Source organism: Castor canadensis, chromosome 11 (genome assembly GCF_047511655.1).
Source record: "Castor canadensis chromosome 11, mCasCan1.hap1v2, whole genome shotgun sequence".
NCBI lineage: Eukaryota > Metazoa > Chordata > Mammalia > Rodentia > Castoridae > Castor > Castor canadensis.
In genome coordinates, this window is record NC_133396.1 from 38,871,245 (window position 1) to 38,889,846 (window position 18,602).

Below are 18,602 nucleotides of genomic sequence, written 5' to 3' on the forward strand. Positions count from 1 at the left end.
CATCATCATCATTATTGCTCCACAGTGTTGATAACTGCAGAATTTACCTTTGTGCTCATCAAGTATGATTGAGTCTAGTGCAGTGGTTCACGCCAATAGTCCTAGCTACTCAAAGCTTTATCAGAGGCGGAGATGGGGAGGATCACCGTGCCAGGCCAGTCCTGACACCCCCAGTTGGCAGTGGCTCACAGGTGTCATTCCCATGCGAGGCACAAATAGGAGGATCCCTGTCCAGGCCTGCCTGGACATAAAGCAAGCCCTGCATCAAAAATAACCAACACTAAAAGGGCTAGTGGAGTGGCTCAAGAGGTCAAGGGCAGCCTAGCAAGCATGAGTTCCTGAGTTCAAGTCATAGTACTGCCAATAAAAACCTGTTAATTGACTAGATCCCTTTAAAGAAAGAATAATAGTTTCTTCCATCATCCCAATAGTTTGGGGGTGGGGCGAGGAAGGGGCTGCCTAGAGCTCAGTCCACTCACTCTCTGCCATTTCCTATCCCTTTGAGTTGGGGCCAATAGTGCCTTGATTTCCTCGTCTGTAAAATGGGTCAGGGATCCCTGCTGTGACTGCATCTTGGAAGACTCAGGAGGGGCGAATGCGGAGGAAGGCCCCTCCAGGGAGACTGATCACCGGAGGGAGGTGCCTGACCCTCCTCCCGACACCAGAGGGCGCTGTGCGCGGCGGCGGCCCCCGCGCCTCGCGGAGGTGGCGCTCTGTCTCGCCAGCGTCCTTCTCCTCCACGTGGGGACGCAGGATGGCGGCGGCGGCGGCAGTGGGTGTGCGTGAGTGGGGTGGGGGCGCCCGGCTGGGTCCCCGGACCCGCGGGAGGCGAAGGGAGTCTTACGGGCGGGTCTGACGGTCGCCACCCTTATTCGCGCAGGACGGGGCGGCGGCGCACGACGTGCAGCGGCTGCTAGTGCAGTTCCAGGATGAGGGCGGGCAGCTGCTGGGCTCCCCGTTCGACGTGCCCGTGGACATCACCCCCGACAAGCTGCAGCTCGTGTGCAACGCGCTGCTGGGCCAGGTGAGCGGCGCGCGGGGCGGCCCTGGGAGGGAGCACCTAGAGACCGAGGGACTGGGGTGCGAGCCCCCACCTGCCCCCCGGGGAAGGTCAGAGGATGGAATCGGTGTGCAAGAGCTTTGCACGCGGGCCATCCGGTCCACCTGCGGAGAGGCCGCATTTCGAACGCCTTGGGTGGCGGCGGTGTTCGCATGATTGCTCGTCACAGCCCCTCAAGGCGGGGAGACATTAATATCCCCATTTTACCGTATAGCCTGGCGGCAGTGTGTATGGGAGGGCGGGCGTTAAATGATTCGTGTAATACCAAACAGGAGGTGCTAGTTTTGGAATTGGAACCCAAATTTGTCAGATTTCAAACCCATTCTCTTAACCTTTAAGCCAGTGTTTACCAAGTGCTGCCTTCTGTTGGGGTGGGAGGGTGCTTTAAAATGCAGTTTCTGGACCCCACCCAACCGACTGAACCAGATTTTGGAGTGAAGCAGAGTCTGCATTTTTAAATTTATTTTAATTTTTTTTCTTGCAGGACTGGAGTTTAACTCAGAGCTTCGCGCTTGCAAAGCAGGTGCTCTATTGCTTGAGTCACACCTCCAGTTCATTTTGCTCTGGTTATATTGGTCTACAACCCTGATCATCCCCATGTCATCCTCCCAAATGGCTAGGATTAAGGGAGGTGGGGGGAGGGTCCAGGCTCCGAGACTGCATTTTTAACCAGTTTTTTGGATGGTTCTTATACAGATAGACATCAGAGTGGTGTTTTGGAAAACACCATACAAGGAAGGCACTGTATATATGCTAACCCTAATATGTTATAATAGGATATATATATATATATATATATATATATATATATATCCTATTATATATATGTATATATGCTAACCCTAATCCTGAAGTTTAGAGTTCTTTTTGACAAACACCAATGACCTGAATTAGTCATTAACAGGACATTGAGCTAATTAATTACTTAATTTTTTTTTTTTTTTTTTTTTTTTCATTTTTCTTTTATTATTCATATGTGCATACAAGGATTGGTTCATTTCTCCCCACTGCTTAATTGATTTTTTTAATCCATCAAGTGGGGACATTAATGTCTACTTCCTAGGGTTGTGAGATGCAGATAAAAAAACTGCAAAATGTAGTGTGAGTGTCCTGAGGTTTGAGTGGGGCATAATGGGGGTATCCCAGCAGGTCGGCTGAAAAGCAGGCAGCCTCACTCCTTCTAATCCCTGCACGTGCCCTTTACCTTTGTCCCCAGGAAGATCCCCTACCCCTGGCCTTCTATGTCCACGATGCCGAGATTGTCTCCTCGCTGGAGAAGACTCTGGAGTCCCAGGCAGTGGAGACAGAGAGGATCGTAGACATCATCTACCAGCCCCAGGCTGTCTTCAGGGTCCGGGCTGTGACCCGCTGCACCAGCTCCTTGGAGGGTCACAGCGAAGCAGTCATTTCTGTGGCCTTCAGCCCCACCGGAAAGTAAGTACAGCAGCTCCTCACTGGGGTAGAGAGCCCTCATAGACTTGAGCCCTGGGCTCAAGTTGCAAATAAGGGACTTCCTCTTGGGGTTTGGTCCCCAAAAGCTAAGGACACCTGCCTGGGAAGAGCCTTTTCTGGACTTTCAGGGAATTTGAACTGCAAGCTCAGCAATACACCTTTCAAGCTGTGTGACTTGGACAAGCCACTTCCTTTTTCTGAGTTTGTTATTCCCCTGCGAAACTGGCATTCATTTCTTCTCACAGTCCTCTAAGTATATCAGGAAGGAGTGGCCTCTCCTGGGTCATCTCCCAGGGAGCATCATTGTCATATTTCTCCTTCTCAGGGGAATCCAGTTCAGATTCTGTTTCCAGAAGACAATTGGATAGTCAGCAGAAATGTACACATGTAGTGTCTCGGGGTGGGCCCCTTGGGCCACCCACCACTACAGCAGTCAGGCTGCCTCTCTTCCCTAGGTACCTAGCCAGTGGCTCTGGAGACACCACCGTGCGCTTCTGGGATCTCAGCACAGAGACTCCACATTTTACATGCAAGGGTCAGTATGCATTTAGGAGGCTAATTTGCTAGCTCTTTAGTCCGGGGGTTGGGGGGAGCAGACCAAAACCCAACCCCCAACATCAGTTTGTGGCTGTCTGTGCCTAGATAGAGACAAGATCATTGAGCCAACAAGCCACTTACAAACAAGGAGAGACTGAACCAAAGAATCAGTGTGGAGCTGTGGAGAAGGGCTGACCCACTGGTAGCAAGGACAACCTGACTGCATGCCAGCTACTACCACAGGGGTTCTCAAACTTTAGCACACATTGAGAATCACCTGGGGGTCTTACCGAAGTACAGATTGCTGGGTCTCACTCCCAGAGCTTTTGTTTCAGTTGGTTGGGGACGGGCCTAAGAATTTTCATTTCTAATGAGATACAGGTGGTGCTGACGCTGCTGGTCTAGGGACCACACTAGGTGCATTGCTGCTGTGCTGTAGTCTAGCAGGGTGACCTCTTGTGTGTAGCACACACTCCCTGTCTTAAGTTGCAGTTTTTGCATCCAGAAAATGAGGCTAATTCTTGCTTTGCTCCCTACCTTAGAGCTATTGTAAGAATTGCAAAGGATGATGGGTGTGGAAAGCCTTTATTGTGTGTTGTCACGTAAGGAATTACTAGTGGCAGTATTATCTGCAGCAAAATGTGTGTCTAGCACTTGGGGTGTGTTCTCCCTCAGCTAGACAACCTCCTGTCCTTTTGGGCTGTTGTTATGTATTTGGCAGTTGGTTAAGGGGACACGCAGTGTGCTGTGCACTGCTAAGTACCTGAGATAAAGATGGATGTTGTCTCTCTTCTCTCCCCCTGCTTTTTTAGGGCACAGACACTGGGTCCTTAGCATATCCTGGTCTCCAGATGGCAAGAAACTGGCCTCAGGCTGCAAAAATGGCCAAGTAGGTGGTTTCAGGATATCTAGGGAGGGGAAAATGGAGTGGGAGCAGTGACTGGGCACCTTTGGTAGGAGAGGTTGGAGAGGGTTACTCAGTGAACTTCTTGCCTTCAGATTCTCCTTTGGGATCCCAGCACAGGGAAGCAGGTGGGCAGGACCCTTGCTGGCCATAGCAAGTGGATCACAGGTCTGAGCTGGGAGCCCCTCCATGTGTAAGTGACACCAGGCTGGGACAGTGAACTGAGAGCAAAGCTGTCCCCTTGTCTGCTCAACACAGATGTTTTCCACAGGGGGCGAGATGGGTATCTAATGCCAGTGATGGCTTGGGGGGTAGTGGGGGAGACCTTCCAGGTATAGACCTTCCTCCTACCTGCAGCTTGGGGCCAGGAAGCGATCAAGAGATTGTCCCTGACCTCTGAGTTGGGAATGGGAGGTGTTGTGGGTGGTCAGGCACTGCCAGCTTACAAATCCCTTCCCCTCGCCAGGAACCCTGAGTGCCGCTATGTGGCCAGTAGCTCCAAGGATGGCAGTGTGCGGGTCTGGGACACAACTGCAGGCCGCTGTGAGCGCATCCTTACCGGACACACACAGTCTGTCACCTGTCTCCGGTGGGGAGGGGATGGGCTTCTGTACTCCGCCTCCCAGGACCGTACCATCAAAGTCTGGAGGGCCCATGACGTAAGAATGAGGAGGATGCAAAACCCAGTCTGGCAAATCTCAGGTCATAAGATGCTGGTGTTGGGAGTGAACCTGATCTCAGCAAGTCCAGTGTTTCTGAATGTGTGCTGGGAGCCTGGTGCTATGTCCCTGGTGTGCATAGTCGTCTGTGTCTGACCACATCCACCACCACCTGCTTTCTTGCCCAGGGCGAAGGCCCAGAGAAGCTGGTGTCTGTCTCAGACAACTTTACTTTATTCCTTTGGTCCCCAGCAGAGGATGACAAACCCCTCACAAGGGGTTCTGTGGCTGGTGCTGCACTATTGCAGGGGTTCTAGAATCCCCATTAGTGTAGTCAAGCTCTAGAAAGCCCTTCTGTCAGGAGCCTGTTTACTATTTTGAAATCTACCACATCCCAAACCTACGTAACTGGAGTCCTTTCATACTGGTAAACTTCTCTTCCACGAAAATAGGCCAGTGCTTTCATTTCATAAATGGAGAGAGGCTTGAGCCCACAGGAGGTGATTTGATTAAGATCAAGTGAATGATGAAGTCTTGGTCCTGATTCTAAATCCCATGCCACCCGTCTTGTGGGGCTAATCTTCCAAGAGTGGAAATTGGGGTGTGCGTGTGTGAGAAAGAGAGTTTGGCAGAAAGAAAGACCCATCTCCTTCTTTCCTAGAGTTTGCTCTATCTATGGTGTGTCTGACTTGTATCTTTCTACCTTAGGACATGCTCTGTGTATGTGTGTGTCCCCATGTCCATACGTACATCTGTCTGTCCATATGTGAGTCTGACCTGCCTCTCTCCTCTCTCTACCCTAGGGCGTGCTGTGCCGGACTCTTCAAGGCCACGGCCACTGGGTGAACACCATGGCACTCAGCACTGACTATGCCCTGCGCACGGGGGCCTTTGAGCCCGCTGAGGCCACAGTTAATGCCCAAGACCTGCGGGGGTCCTGTGAGTAAGCGGGAAGGAGGAGGGGAAGGATCCAGTTTTCCAGCTTAGTGGGCAGGCTTGCTGTTTGGGATTTTCTAATCATCCTTGTTTCTCATCTCTTCCTCTCTCCTTTGGTACTTGGACACAGTGCAGGAGCTGAAGGAGAGAGCGCTGAGCCGGTACAACCTGGTGCGGGTGAGTTTGTGTCAGCCACATTGCACGCCAGCTCTGTCTCTTCCTCAGCCAGTCAATCACTCCAGACCCTTGGGCCTCTCTGCCTTCTACCCTCAGCTCACAGTACCTATTCTAAAAAATTGTTCTTGACAGTCCTCAAATCTTAAGTCACTAGTGATTGTTTTACTTCATTTTGTGTTGTGTTTACTTGCTTACTGCCTTCCTGAAGGGATTAGTTTTGTTTTGGTTTGGTTTTCTTCTTAATCTAGAGTTCAAAGAATACAAAAAGGTAGATTGTGAGCTATCTCCCATCTCTTGCACAGCCATACCTTCCTTTTGGAAGCATCCAGTGCTACCTGTGTCTCCTTACAAAGACTTCATATCTACACGTACATGTGTATATATACAGCATGTACGTACAAATACACCCGCATAAAACCCACCCTTTTTTAATACACCCTTCTGTACCTTGCTTTGTCTTGTAATTATGTATCTTAAAGATTATTCCATGTGCATAAAGAATTTCCTTCTTCTTTTGAGCAAAGTGACTTGCGTGGGGTCACATGTGAACTTGTGGCCGTGCCAGGCTTCATTTCCCCTAGACCTGGCTTCTGTCCCTGGTGTGCATAGACAGTCTCTGACCACATCCAATACCATGCTCTCTTGCCTAGGGCCAAGGCCCAGAGAGGCTGACATCTGGCTCAGACGACTTCACCTTATTCCTATGGTCCCCAGCAGAGGACAAGAAGCCCCTCGCTCGGATGACAGGACACCAAGCCCTCATCAACCAGGTGCTCTTCTCTCCTGACTCTCGCATCGTGGCCAGTGCCTCCTTTGACAAGTCCATCAAGCTGTGGGATGGCAGGACGGGCAAGTGAGTTGAGGGGCAAGGACCATTCCCCTCTAAGTGGAAGGAGTTCACTCACAACCTATGTGGCCCTGAGAAGGGCCTGGATTTCCCAAGCCTCTGCTGCTTCTGCATTTCCTGAGCATGAAGCCAGACTCACATCTGTAATCTCAGCTACTCAGGAGGCAGAGATTTGGATAATTGTCATTTGAAGCCAGCCTGTGCAAAAGTTAGTGAGACCCCCATCTCAACCAATAAGCTCGGTGTAGTGGTGTGCATCTGACATCCCAGCTACACAGTAGGCCATATGTAGGAGGATCAAGGTCCAGCTGGCCCTGGCAAAAACACAAGACCCTATCTGAAGCATAACTAAAGCAAAAAGGATGGGGACATGGCTTAACTGATAGGGCCCCTGCCTAGCAAGCCCATGCCCAGAGTTCAAACCCCAGTACCACCAAAAACACAATAAAAACTATGCAGACACCCCGTCAGCACCTATACAGGATTAATGAAATGGTTTTTAGGATCAGCACTAAGTGGGCACTGCTGAGTTTCCTATTGAAGGAAAGAAATGATGTTAGAGATGGCCAAAGGGCTGGGGATGCGGCAGCCCAAGAGAAGGTAGGTTTATGGTCCACATACCAGTGGCATTGGTGTCTCCTGGGAGTTTGATAGAAATGCAGAGTTGAGGCCCCATTCCTGACCTTGGGAATCAGAATCCACATTGTAGTAGGGTCCCCAGGAGATTGTGCTAGCAACCGAAGAAACCCCGGTGAAAGGAAGCACATTGTACTTGGGACTAATTGAGTTGAAAGGGAGGGAAAGACTTGCACAAGAAAAGTTTTGAGTAGGGGAAACTGCTGTGTCCCTCGTTGTGTATTTGTGCAGCAGTTCTTTGAAATGGGTAGTTCAGTTCCCTCTTTTAAATTTTTTTGGTGGTTAACTGAGGTTTGAACTCAGGGCCTTGTGCTAGCTAGGCAGATGCTCTATCCCTTTAGCCATATCTTCAGCGGTTGCTTTTTGTTTGTGTGTTTTTAATAAGGAAACAGTCTCAGGGAGCTTAATGGCTTGTTCAAAAATACAGTTAGGCTGTACTAATTTCAGAGTTCCAGGTGGGCCTGGCCTACTGTTAATCTATGCCACCTGTCAGCAGCAACTGCTGTGCTGGGGGGTGTCAGGCAGATGGGCTAAGCAGGTGGCCGAAGTGGTTTCTCAGCATGCAGAGTCATGCAGGTATGGAGGCCTGGCAAGAGGCAGCCTAGAAGCAACTCACCAGGAGAAATTGTCTGGCATGGGAGCCAGGCAGCACTATTTTGTAAAAGTTACCAGACAATTCTAGCAGATAGCCAAGGTTGAAAACCTGTGTGGTAGGTATGGGGGACATGCTTAAAGACCTAATGTCCATTATCATCTTCCCCTGGCTCAGGTACCTAGCTTCTCTGCGTGGTCATGTGGCTGCCGTGTACCAGATTGCATGGTCAGCTGACAGCCGGCTCCTGGTTAGTGGCAGCAGTGACAGCACCTTGAAGGTGTGGGATGTGAAGGCACAGAAGCTGGCCACAGACCTGCCAGGCCATGCCGATGAGGTGGGGCTGGTCCCAAGGGCAGAGGGGGCTGGGATTTGTGCCTGGCCTTCCTGCCCTTGCCACTTCACTGTCCTTTCCCCCTCCTCCATTTAGGTATATGCTGTCGACTGGAGTCCAGATGGCCAGAGAGTGGCAAGTGGTGGGAAGGACAAGTGCCTACGGATGTGAGTGTAGAGGGTCGAGGTTGGAGTGCTTGGCTCTTCTGTCCTTAAATCAGTCAGTCATCAGTCAGTCATCCCCCCCTGCACTTTCCCCATGGCGTGGAATTCTGAAGGACTGTCCTGGTGTCACTTGGGCTGCTCTCCAGCAGGCACGTCCAGATCTCAGCACAATGCAGTAGTTCTTTAGTGAAGTGCTGGACTTTGGAATCCTTCTTGGATCAGCCTTTCCATGTATAATCACAGAGAACCTATTAACGTGTCTCTTGGGAATTACCAAACCTACATAGATAGGATCACAGATAGGAGGTGATCCCACTCTGATACCTAAAGCACTGTGTGCTTGTGAAGGTTGTCACTGCTTGGTGGTGAGCATCCCAGGGCCATCCTTGGGGAGGTTCCTGCTGAGTCAGTCAGTGGGTACATAGCTCATTTTGCCTTGCCAAAGCAAGGGTAAGAGCCAGACTCTTGAGGACACTGGATTAGCCGTGTATTCCTGTCCTAATTCCCTCCCTTCTCTGCAGATGGAGAAGATGAAGAGCTGACAGTTCTCTGAACCCCACTTGGACTTGGGCCCCTGCCAGAAAACAAAGACTGGGTGGCTCACCTCACCTTCCTCACCAGCAGTGACCAGAAGATGTGGACACCGTTGGAGTCTCCCCACAGGTTCCTACCTGTGGCCTGGAGGTGCAGAAGATTATTGCTGAACTCAGCCATGGGCACCACTCTGTCCCTTGCTTGTGTCGGCAGCAGTGGGGAGGCCAGGCTCCAGGCACAGCCTCCACTGTACCCCTGCCTCCTTTTCCAAATGTCAGTTCTGTTTGGGCTCAGACCCCAGGTTCTGTGGCCAAATAAATAACTTCTATTTGTGTTTGAGTTACAATTCTATGTAAAAGCCCAGGGCTCAGCCAAGGACTGCTAAATCTGTCTGTCTCTCCAGTGCACTGGATGACAGCAACCTGTACTGACCAGGAAGTTACCTTTCCCTCCACATGGGCCTCTTTATATGAACCAGAATCATATACAGCTAGAGAGCAGTTCCACAGCCATGCTTGCGAAGGCGCCGGTATGAGACAGCACAGCCAACTGTTACTGTCACAAAGTTCTGGCCAGCCCTGCCATAGGGACTAGAGTCCCCTTTGGAACATGGAGCACTGTACTCTCGGGCCAGAGAGAAAGACCTTGACCTCAGAGGACTCCCTCTAGCAGGGTGGCAGTGGTGTGGGGCAGTGCTGTGAGACCTCCAGCAGACACAGGCATGGTGTGATGGGGAGGATGATTTTCTGTCCTGTGCAACCTTAAAATAATAAAGAGAATCCCTGCCAGGACCTCCTCAGGCCCTTGACCAAAACCTCATCTTGCACGCACCTGCTACCGATGCTGAGTTGAGCATGGCATGATCTGCTCCCATTAGGCCTCCAGTCTTCCTTGTGGGTACTGCTCAGGGCCACAGCACTTCTAATGTCTGGTCACTTTCCCCACCCCATCTGTGCTGTTAGGATTTTGCAGGTCACCTTGCTGTGGTTTTTGGCTTACTCCTTACCAATCTGTAGTGGGGCTGTGTGAGGACTGAGGGAGCCACCAGTCATTGAGCTATATGGCGCCAAATGCTTGTTCTGCCACGTCACAGTAACCCGCATCTATGTCTGGAAGTCTCATGTCTTCATACTTTCGATGGGCCACCTGAGTCCACAAAGCTGAAGGGGCCATCCGTGCCCTCACATCAAGGGAGAGGAAGAGCCACACTTCAGCCAGGCCCTGCCTCAGAGATTGTGCGCTTGTCACCATGGCCCTCAAGCCCAGGTCTAGCACTGAATCCACTGGCTGCACTACTCTGTCTACAGTCACTGGCCTTCCCTGTGAAGAGTTTTAGTATCAGCCTCTTTCCCCCTCAGGGAAAGGGCCATGGCAGATCCAAGCAATTTCCTGGCCACCCTGTTCCCTGACCCCTACCCATCTGTACTCTTAGTGCTGGCAGAAGCTAGGTGGTGGGCACAGCTGATCCAGATGAGGCTGTCCACAGCATGAAACAGAATTTAGGGGTGCTGGATGATCAGTTCTTTAATGAGGGACCTGGGCTCAGCTTAGGTATGGGAAAGAAGGGAGCCTGGCAGCTGTAGGCAGTGGCTGAGCCTGGCTTGGCCTGAGATGTCTCCAGGTGAATGGAGCTCCCATTCAGCCCTGGCCCTAGCCCAGGGGTGGGGTTCCCATGCCTCTGCCAGGTCCTGGATTGGCAGGGTAATAGGCAACTCTCTGGCATAGTGCTGGTGGTACATTATAACTTATGGTTCTGGTTTCTCAGGACTCCGGGCCAAGGCTGATATTGGGTAAAGGGTGCCCTGGGTCCTCCCCCTAGTAGGGAAATAGGCATTCCAGATCCTCCAGCCTCCGCATCTCTTCCAGACCAATGAACACAATTCTCCGCTGGGGCTCCTTGCGCCGCACAGTGATCTGGATGGGGTTGTTCTCAGGGAAGCTGTTGAAGTCAGTGGCCACAGTTGCAAACTGAAATGATACCATAAGACCCCTCAGAATGCTGCCTCAGACCTAAGCCTGGCTGTCTCGTCGCCCCCCCTCAATTTTGTCTGATTTCCAGAATCTTAAACAACCTTACCCAACCCAGTCATGGACACAGGTCCAAAGAAGCATGATGCAAACCTACACTTCCCGGCTGTGTCAAGCCAAAGGCTTGCTGTACTTGGGGCCTGGCCACCCCCAACCATAGCAGTTCTTGGCCCACTCACAATTGGTACTTAGTAAAGGAATCGAAAGACCAACAGCTTTAAAAGGTGAACATTGCAGTTATGCTGCATTTTTAGTGGACCCCAGAGCGGCTTAACACTTAGACCTCCAAAAGAAAGCTGTCTGATAAATGCTTGTTGGCCCGGATGGAAAGCCAGCAAAGACATGAGGCTTGAGACATGGGAGTGTTCTGACCCCCAAAGCCCAGGTTCCCTGGGTCTGACTTCTGTCCCTGACCCTGGCCCTCTTCAGGGCTCACCTTGTAGGGCTTGCACCACTTCCCCACCCCAGCTGTGTTGGCTGCACGGACGGTGAGGCAGTAACTCGTGTTAGGCTTCAGCTCCATCAGCTTGACAGTGGTGCCCAAGATTTTGTTGAAGATCCATGGACAGTTCTTGGTCTTGAGTGGCTTACCATCTGTTCTCTTAACCACCTCCTGTAACAGGACCTGGTAGAAACTGACTTGCTGCTTGCTCAAGGAATACGTCCAGGAGATCTAGGGGAGGAGAGAGCCCAAGGCTTCCTCACACCTGGCCTTCTGTCCCTCCCAGGGCACCTGAGCCACAGCAGGGGCTGCTTTCCCTGGGAAGCCCCCACTTCCCACCTTAGAGTACACCCTCATTCCATATTTCTTCTAGATTGTCCATAGCTTTGAGGGTTTCTGTTTGTTTTGTTTTTGACAGTACTGGGGTTTGAACTCAGGACCTCCTGCTTGCTAGGCAGGCACTCTACCACTTGAGCCCTTCCACCAGCCCTGGATGCAGTTAAGAGGTACCTCGGAGACCAGCTTGTCTACCTTACTCATTGCAAATGGGGTTACAGTTTCAGAGATGGTAAGTAACTGTACCCTGGTCACACAGCAATTAGGTGACAGCCAAGGGGCTGGTGGAGTGGCTCAAGTGGTAAGAGCGCCTGCCTAGCAAGCGTGAGGACCTGAATTCAAACCCCAGTGCTGCCAAAAAAAAAAATTGAAAAAATATGATATCCAAAGTTCAAACCTATAGCTCCAGAAGTCACACATTGCACAATAGCAGTGGTTGCCAAGCCTGGCTAAGCATCTCGGGAAGATTTTATAATGCTTCAGGTTCCTGAGCCTGCTGTCTTCTGTCTGAATTCCCATTTCCACTTTTCTCCTCCACCTAGGCCAGTGGTTCTCAAACTTTGGTGCATCTTAGAGTACCCTAAAGACTTATTACAGCAGATTGCTGGCCCCACCCCCACAGTTCCTGATTCAGTACACCCGAAAGTAGTGAAAGGAGATGAGAATTTAAATTTCTAACAAATTGTCATGTGATACTGAGGCTGCCCATCTGGGGACCACAGTTTGAGAAACACTACTCCAGCCCATCCAAAAATTGGAGCTTCCAGATTTATCTTTCTAAAATACAGGTCATATTATATCCATCAGACTTGGCGGTAGCTCAGTGGTAGAGCAGTTTGCTTAACACATGCTGCTAGGTCCTGGGTTCCATTCCCACACTGAAAAAATATACATAATATTTCCTGATAAAAACTGTGCAAAGATTTTCTGTACATCTTTAAAATCTATAGATTTTGATGGGACTGGAGTTTGAACTCAGGGCTTTGCACTACTGCTTGAGCCACACCTTCAAAATACAATTTTTGTAGAAAAGTCTCTGAAGTAGCCTGATGTTGGAGGACCACTGGAAAATGACTGCACCTACTCTCTCCCTCTCATGTCCTCTATTCCTCCTCCTAGCCTCTGGGATGATACTACTGGATGTGTGGTCCACAGCACGAGCATCACCTAGAAATCCATTAACAATGCAGATTCTCAGACCTCACCCAGGCCCTTTAGGAATGAGGCCTGGAAGTGTGGGTTTTGAGTGGAGGAATGTAGGACAGGACCACTTGAGAAGTCCTGGATTCGTATCTGGCATCAAACAAGGCTGCTGTTCACTCCTCCCACACTGTCCCAGCTGCAAGTCTCCTTAGACCAGCCACCCACAGCATGCCTTCCTCCTCCATCTCTAAATGTTTAAGTCCTGCCTCTGCCACCCAGCTCAAAAGTTGCCAAAAGCCTCCAAGCTTATTCCTGCAGCTGGAAGGAACATTTCCTTCCTTCTGAAAACCTGGTGGCACTGATCTGAATCTTTCCTGCATTACTCAGGACAGCAAATTGAATCCTTTCTGTTTTGTGCTGGGTTCTCTACAGACACACCCTCCTTCTCTCCCTTCCTAAACCATGAACTTGAAGTCAGGATGCAGTGACAGCATCTTCACGTTCCACTCGGTGCTGGCGCAGTCAGCCTTTACCAGATGCATGTACGCAAGAAACGCACCACAGCTGTGGAGTCGCTGACGGTGTGTTCACAGATGAAAGGGGTCTCTGGCACATCCATGACCACAGAGGACTCTGAATGGGTGGAGGAGGTGTCTGTGTCCAGGGCGGGGTTGTCAAGATCCAGCAGGCCCCTGGAGGCTATTTGGGATTTACATGGGTTGGGGCAGAGGGCCAGGTCCCCCTTGTCTGTGTTCTTGGCTGTGGAGGACAAGTTGAGTTTGTTCAGCTCACCCTCCAGCATCCCCGCAAAGAAGCTGCTGTTGGGCTGTGTCACAGTCAGTTTGATGGGGTTCAGCAGGGTAGAGGAGATGGGGGACATGCTGGTGTCGTCAGAGCTGTATTCAGAATCCTCCATTGGCATCGGCTTCCTGGAGAAGGGCAGAGACAAGAGAGCCAGATGAAGGAAGCCACCCCAACCCTTTCAGCCTAAGGACCCGAGTGCATGTCTGGAGCCTGCCTTACCAGCATCCTCAGCTGCTTCTAAACAGCTTTGAACACTTACCACTCTGCAGCAGTGTGTTAAACCCACCAAAGTGCTTACTACGCTCCCAAGGGAAGCTGCTTTTTTTTGGTGGTACTGGTGTTTGAACTCAGAGCTTCATACTTGCTAGCAGGCACTCTAACACTTAAGTGGTGTACATCAGCTGTTTTTGCTTTTAGTTATTTTTTGGATAGTGTCTCATGTTTTTGACTAGGGCAAGCCTCAGATTTTGATTTCCTGCCTATACCTCCCGTGTAGCTGGGATTTCAGGTATGCACTCCATGCCAGACATGTTTGTTGAGATGGGCTCTTGCTAACTTTTTCTTGGGCTGGCCTCAAACTGCAATCCTCCTGGTCTCTGCCTCCCAAGTATCTGGGATTACAGGTGTGAGCCACCAGGCCTGGACCAGGAAGCTGCATTTTAAATAAGATTCTTAGATGGATTGTGATGCAGACTTTGAGAACCACAATTTGCTGGGTGCCGTGTCTCACACCTGTAATCCTAGCTACTCAGGGAGCAAAGATCAAGAGGATTGCAGTTCAAAGCCAGCTGGGGAAAATAGATTGTGAGACCCTATTTTGAACAATCCTATCACAAAAAATTGGGCTGGTGGAGTGGCTCAAGGTAAAGGCCCTGAGTTCAAGCCCCAGTACAGCAAAAGAAAAAAAAAGAACCACAATTTGAGAAATTGCTAAAACTTTAAGTCCTCCTTCCTAAGTAGGGTGCAAGAGCCCTAGAGGAGACCAGTGACTTACTGGAATGTGAAAAATACCTACAGATATCCAACAAGAAAATAATAAACTGAGCTTTCCTAATATTTACCATTTTTTAATATCTAATGTAATTTATATTTATTTACATTTTAATAATATCCTACAATATTAATATACAGTGTGTACATTTAATAGTATTCTAGATTACATACAGTACATATATTGAATGAATGCTCAAACCCTCTTTCTTCCATTCTGTTTTTCTTAAATTATGAAATATTTTAAATATATACACCAAGAGCAAGATATTTATATATATTTTTTTTCTTTTTTTTTTGGTGGTACTAGGGTTTGAACTCAGGGCCTCAAGTTTGCTAGGCAGGTATTCTACCACTTGAGTCACTTCCCCAGTCTGTTTTGTGTTAGGTATTTTTGAGATACGGTCTCATGAACTATTTAGCCAAGCTGGCTTTGAACCTTGATCCTCGTGATTTCTGCCTCCCAAGTAGCTAGGGTTATAGACATAAGCCACTGTGCCCAGCTAGAGCAATGTATTAAGTTGTCATGTACCCCCTCATCCAGCTTCAGAAACAAAACCTGGTTAACATAGTTAGAACCCACTGGATCCTTCTCTCACCACACCACACATCCTGTCCGAGAGGTAACCAGTAGAGTGTTTGTAAGCTTTCTATTCATTATTCACTGTGTGTCTTTTTTGGGGTTATTACATATGTATGTTATCCCTGGGCAAGATCTATATTTTTGTATGTTTTTAGAGTTTGTAAAAACAAAAGGTATTATTCAGTACATATCTCTTTTTTTTACTCAATGTTGTGTTTTGATTCATCTATATTGATACATGCAGCTCTGGTTCAGTCATTTTAATGTTTTATGGTTTTCCATTGCACAGATATTTGTATCATTAGTGGTTCTTTGCTATTACAAAGAAAAATCTTGATACATGATCCTCACTATTTAAATTGTTTTTACTGATGAAGCGCACCAATCCAAAAAGGTTGGATTTCAAATCTTTTTACCTTGGCCCAAAGCAAGAAATGCATCTTACATGGCCACTTGGTAAGCCATGCACATACATAGCTAAAACATTTCACACACTAGTCCTTACTCTGTGTGAGATGTGGTCTGCAATTTCTGAATGTATTGTAACTCATTTTTATCACAGTGTTTTTTCTTCAGCTAGAAGGATTTCCTGACCCATTAGCAGATCATAGTCCATAGTTTGTGGACCCCTTAGTCCAGGGCAGCCTCCCACTTCATGGTTGATTGATGGCCCATATTTTCCACCCATTGACCTCCTCCTGAGAAATCTCCATCAGAGCCCGGCACCCATGGCTCAGACCTGTACTCCTAGCTACTCAGGAGGCAGAGATCTGGAGGATTGCAGTTCGAAACCAGCTTGAGTAAGGAGTTCAACAGACTCCATCTCAAAAATAACTCAACACAAAAACAGGGCTGTGGAGTGTCTCAGTGGTAGAGGACCTGCTTAGCAAGCATGAGGCCCTGAGTTCAAACTCCAGTAACACAAAAAAAGAAAAAAAGAAAATGAAAAAAAAAAAGAAATCTCCATCAGCCCAGACCCCCTCTTAATGGACATTAATGTCCTTAATAGACATTTGGAACAAGTGCCCCCTCCTCAAATGTTCTGTTTTTGTAGCCTGAAGAGTCTGGAGGTTGGTGTCATTCTGTATTTCAGAGTCACTTCTGGAAATGCTGGTGTGAAGTGGGCATAGAAGGCTGCCAGGCACTGTGCTACTTTCTGGACACATCCTCTTTCAGCTCTTCCCAACAGCCCTGGGGATGGGCTTTAACCCCATTTCACAAATGAGGGACTGGGGGGGGCTGAACTTAATGAGTTTGTCTGAGGCCATTTATCTAAGTGGTAGAACTTGGATTTGAACTTGGGCTCCTTGTCCAAGACTTTTCCACTGTACCATGAAGTTTCCTATAGGGAACGGTCACTTTAGCCAGACCTTACTTACAAGCCCCTAGGGGAATGGACAGCATATCCCTCTTGTATCACTGAGATCAGGTACGCAGTTTGTGGGGCCCAGTGGAAATTGAAGTGCCAAGCCACTTATTCAAAAGCTGTGGTGCACTCTCGGGGATATACCCAGAAGACTGTGACACAGGTTACTCCAGAGGCACCTGCACACCCATGTTTATTGCAGCACTATTCACAATAGCCAAGTTATGGAAACAGCCAAGATGCCCCACCACTGACGAATGGATTAAGAAAATGCAGTATCTATACACAATGGAATTTTATGCAGCCATGAAGAAGAACGAAATGTTATCATTCGCTGGTAAATGGATGGACTTGGAGAACATCATTCTGAGTGAGGTTAGCCTGGCCCAAAAGACCAAAAATCGTATGTTCTCCCTCATATGTGGACATTAGATCAAGGGCAAACACAACAATGGGATTGGGCTATAAGCACATGATAAAAGCGAGAGCACACAAGGGAGGGGTGAGGATAGGTAAGACACCTAAAAACTTAGCTAGCATTTGTTGCCCTTAACGCAGAGAAACTAAAGCAGATACCTTAAAAGCAACTGAGGCCAATAGGAAAAGGGGAACAGGAATGAGAGAAAAGGTTAGGTAAAAAAGAATTAACCTAGAAGGTAACACCCACACACAGGAAATCAATGTGAGTCAATGCCCTGTATAGCTACCCTTATCTCAACCAGCAAAAACCCCTTGTTCCTTCCTATTATTGCTTATACTCTCTCTACAACAAAATTAGAAATAAGGGCAAAATAGTTTCTGCTGGGTATTGAGGGGGTGGAGGGGAGAGGGAGGGGGCGGAGTGGGTGGTAAGGGAGGGGGTGGGGGCAGGTGGGAGAAATGACCCAAGCCTTGTATGCACATATGAATAATAAAATTAAAAAAAAAAAAGCTGTGGTGCACATGCCTGTAATCCTAGCACTTGGGGGACTGAGACAGGAGAATTGTGATTTCAAGGCCAGCCTGGGCTGCATAACAAGATTCTGTAACACCCCCCAACTAAGAAATTTCAAGATAGTGACAGCATGGCATTAAACTCAACACAGGCCCTTTTAAAATGTGGGACTGTCTGACTGCTCTGCATACAACTCCCTCAGCCCACATTATCCTACACCAACCCCCCTTCCCTGAAGATTCTGCCCAAATATCCCTTCCTCCAAGAAGCCTCCCCCAAGCTATACCAGCCCCTCAGAAGCAACTCTGGTCCTCATAGGTGCCCTGTCATAGCTTACTAGACCATTTATATCATTGTCAGTATTGCCGTGTATCAGCTACCCTCCTACCCCATGGGCCAGACCAGATACTCCTTAAAGACTATACTTCCTGGCTCTGCATTCCCGAAACTTAACCCTGGGCTGGGGAAATGTTTTGTGACATGAAGTAGAGGAAAGGAGACTCACTAAGTGAACTTCCATCAGAAGGAAGGCAGGGGAACATTGTCAGACAGGCGAAGGCATCAAAAGGGGAGGATTGAGGGAGAGGAGCCATGGGTGTTTGTGCATGTGTGTGAGTGTGTGCTGGTGTTGAGCTCCTAGCCACACAAAGCAGGATGCAGAGAATGGTCAAAACTGTCTGTAATCCAGGAAGGCCTCCTGGAGTGGATGGCCCACATGGTCCAAGAACTAAAGTGGGGCTGGAGATAAACAGACATCCATCCTGCCCACATGCTTTTTTCCCAGAGAGCAAGGGACCAGCTTTGAACTTGAATCTTACACAAGATTGATGGTATCTTCCTCCAAGAAGTTAACCAAACTGCCTGTTGAGGGAAGAGGGAGTCCTTTGGTAGCCATGGTCCGGTTCATAAACCTGGGGTTTGGCGAGGGCTTCGGCAGTTGTTCCAGTGCATTCCTAGTGTTGAGGGTTTCCTTGTTCACTATGTCCTCCCCACCCTTCACTTTACAGAGCGCCTCTGATGCCATCTGGTTTGTTTGGGATCACAACCACCATCATGCAGGACAACCTAGCTGACAGGAAGCAGAGAGAAACTGTGCAGGCAGTGGTCCCACTCTTAGTTTGGGTGGGATGGGGCTGCAAGGAGC

At 49.0% G+C, this 18,602-nt stretch overlaps 2 protein-coding genes across 4 annotated transcripts; one reads left to right on the top strand and one right to left on the bottom strand.

Annotated features, from left to right (window-relative positions):
* The first annotated feature begins 708 nt into the window (after positions 1–708).
* Nle1 (notchless homolog 1) lies at positions 709–9,171 on the top strand. Of its 3 annotated transcripts, XM_020185720.2 has the most exons (13): positions 709–778; positions 881–1,024; positions 2,277–2,494; positions 2,968–3,047; positions 3,862–3,938; positions 4,049–4,146; positions 4,420–4,612; positions 5,416–5,551; positions 5,679–5,725; positions 6,376–6,578; positions 7,978–8,137; positions 8,231–8,301; positions 8,820–9,171. In XM_020185720.2, the coding sequence occupies exons 1-13, from the start codon at positions 755–757 to the stop codon at positions 8,830–8,832; spliced, it is 1,464 nt and encodes a 487-aa protein (XP_020041309.2). In that variant the 5' UTR covers positions 709–754; the 3' UTR covers positions 8,833–9,171. The 3 variants fall into 3 exon arrangements, 2 of the variants coding, with proteins under 2 accessions (XP_020041309.2, XP_073902443.1); XR_012438676.1 differs by lacking the exon at positions 8,820–9,171 and having other exon boundaries at positions 6,376–6,495; XM_074046342.1 differs by lacking the exons at positions 709–778; positions 881–1,024; positions 2,277–2,494; ... (1 more) ...; positions 3,862–3,938; positions 4,049–4,146 and having other exon boundaries at positions 4,538–4,655.
* A 1,476-nt stretch (positions 9,172–10,647) lies between these two features.
* On the bottom strand, positions 10,648–18,482 carry Fndc8 (fibronectin type III domain containing 8). Its single transcript, XM_020185673.1, has 4 exons — positions 18,277–18,482; positions 13,341–13,710; positions 11,297–11,533; positions 10,648–10,800 (listed from the first exon to the last, which is right to left on the bottom strand). Exons 1-4 carry the CDS (start codon positions 18,480–18,482, stop codon positions 10,648–10,650), a joined length of 966 nt encoding a protein of 321 aa, XP_020041262.1.
* Between the last annotated feature and the right edge of the window lie 120 nt (positions 18,483–18,602).

What these genes read in the sequence shown, in the direction of transcription:
- Nle1 (XM_020185720.2), top strand. Translation starts at nt 755, where the DNA reads ATGGCGGCGGCGGCGGCAGTGGGT. An exon ending in GCAACGCGCTGCTGGGCCAG is followed by an intron (nt 1,025 to 2,276) that starts GTGAGCGGCGCG and finishes CTTTGTCCCCAG; the next exon opens with GAAGATCCCCTACCCCTGGC. An exon ending in TGCCAGGCCATGCCGATGAG is followed by an intron (nt 8,138 to 8,230) that starts GTGGGGCTGGTC and finishes TCCTCCATTTAG; the next exon opens with GTATATGCTGTCGACTGGAG.
- Fndc8 (XM_020185673.1), bottom strand. Translation starts at nt 18,482, where the DNA reads ATGGCATCAGAGGCGCTCTGTAAAGTGAAGGGTGGGGAGGACATAGTG. An exon ending in GAAGATACCATCAATCTTGT is followed by an intron (nt 13,711 to 18,276) that starts GTAAGATTCAAG and finishes GCCCTTCTCCAG; the next exon opens with GAAGCCGATGCCAATGGAGG. An exon ending in TCAGCGACTCCACAGCTGTG is followed by an intron (nt 11,534 to 13,340) that starts GTGCGTTTCTTG and finishes CTCCTCCCCTAG; the next exon opens with ATCTCCTGGACGTATTCCTT.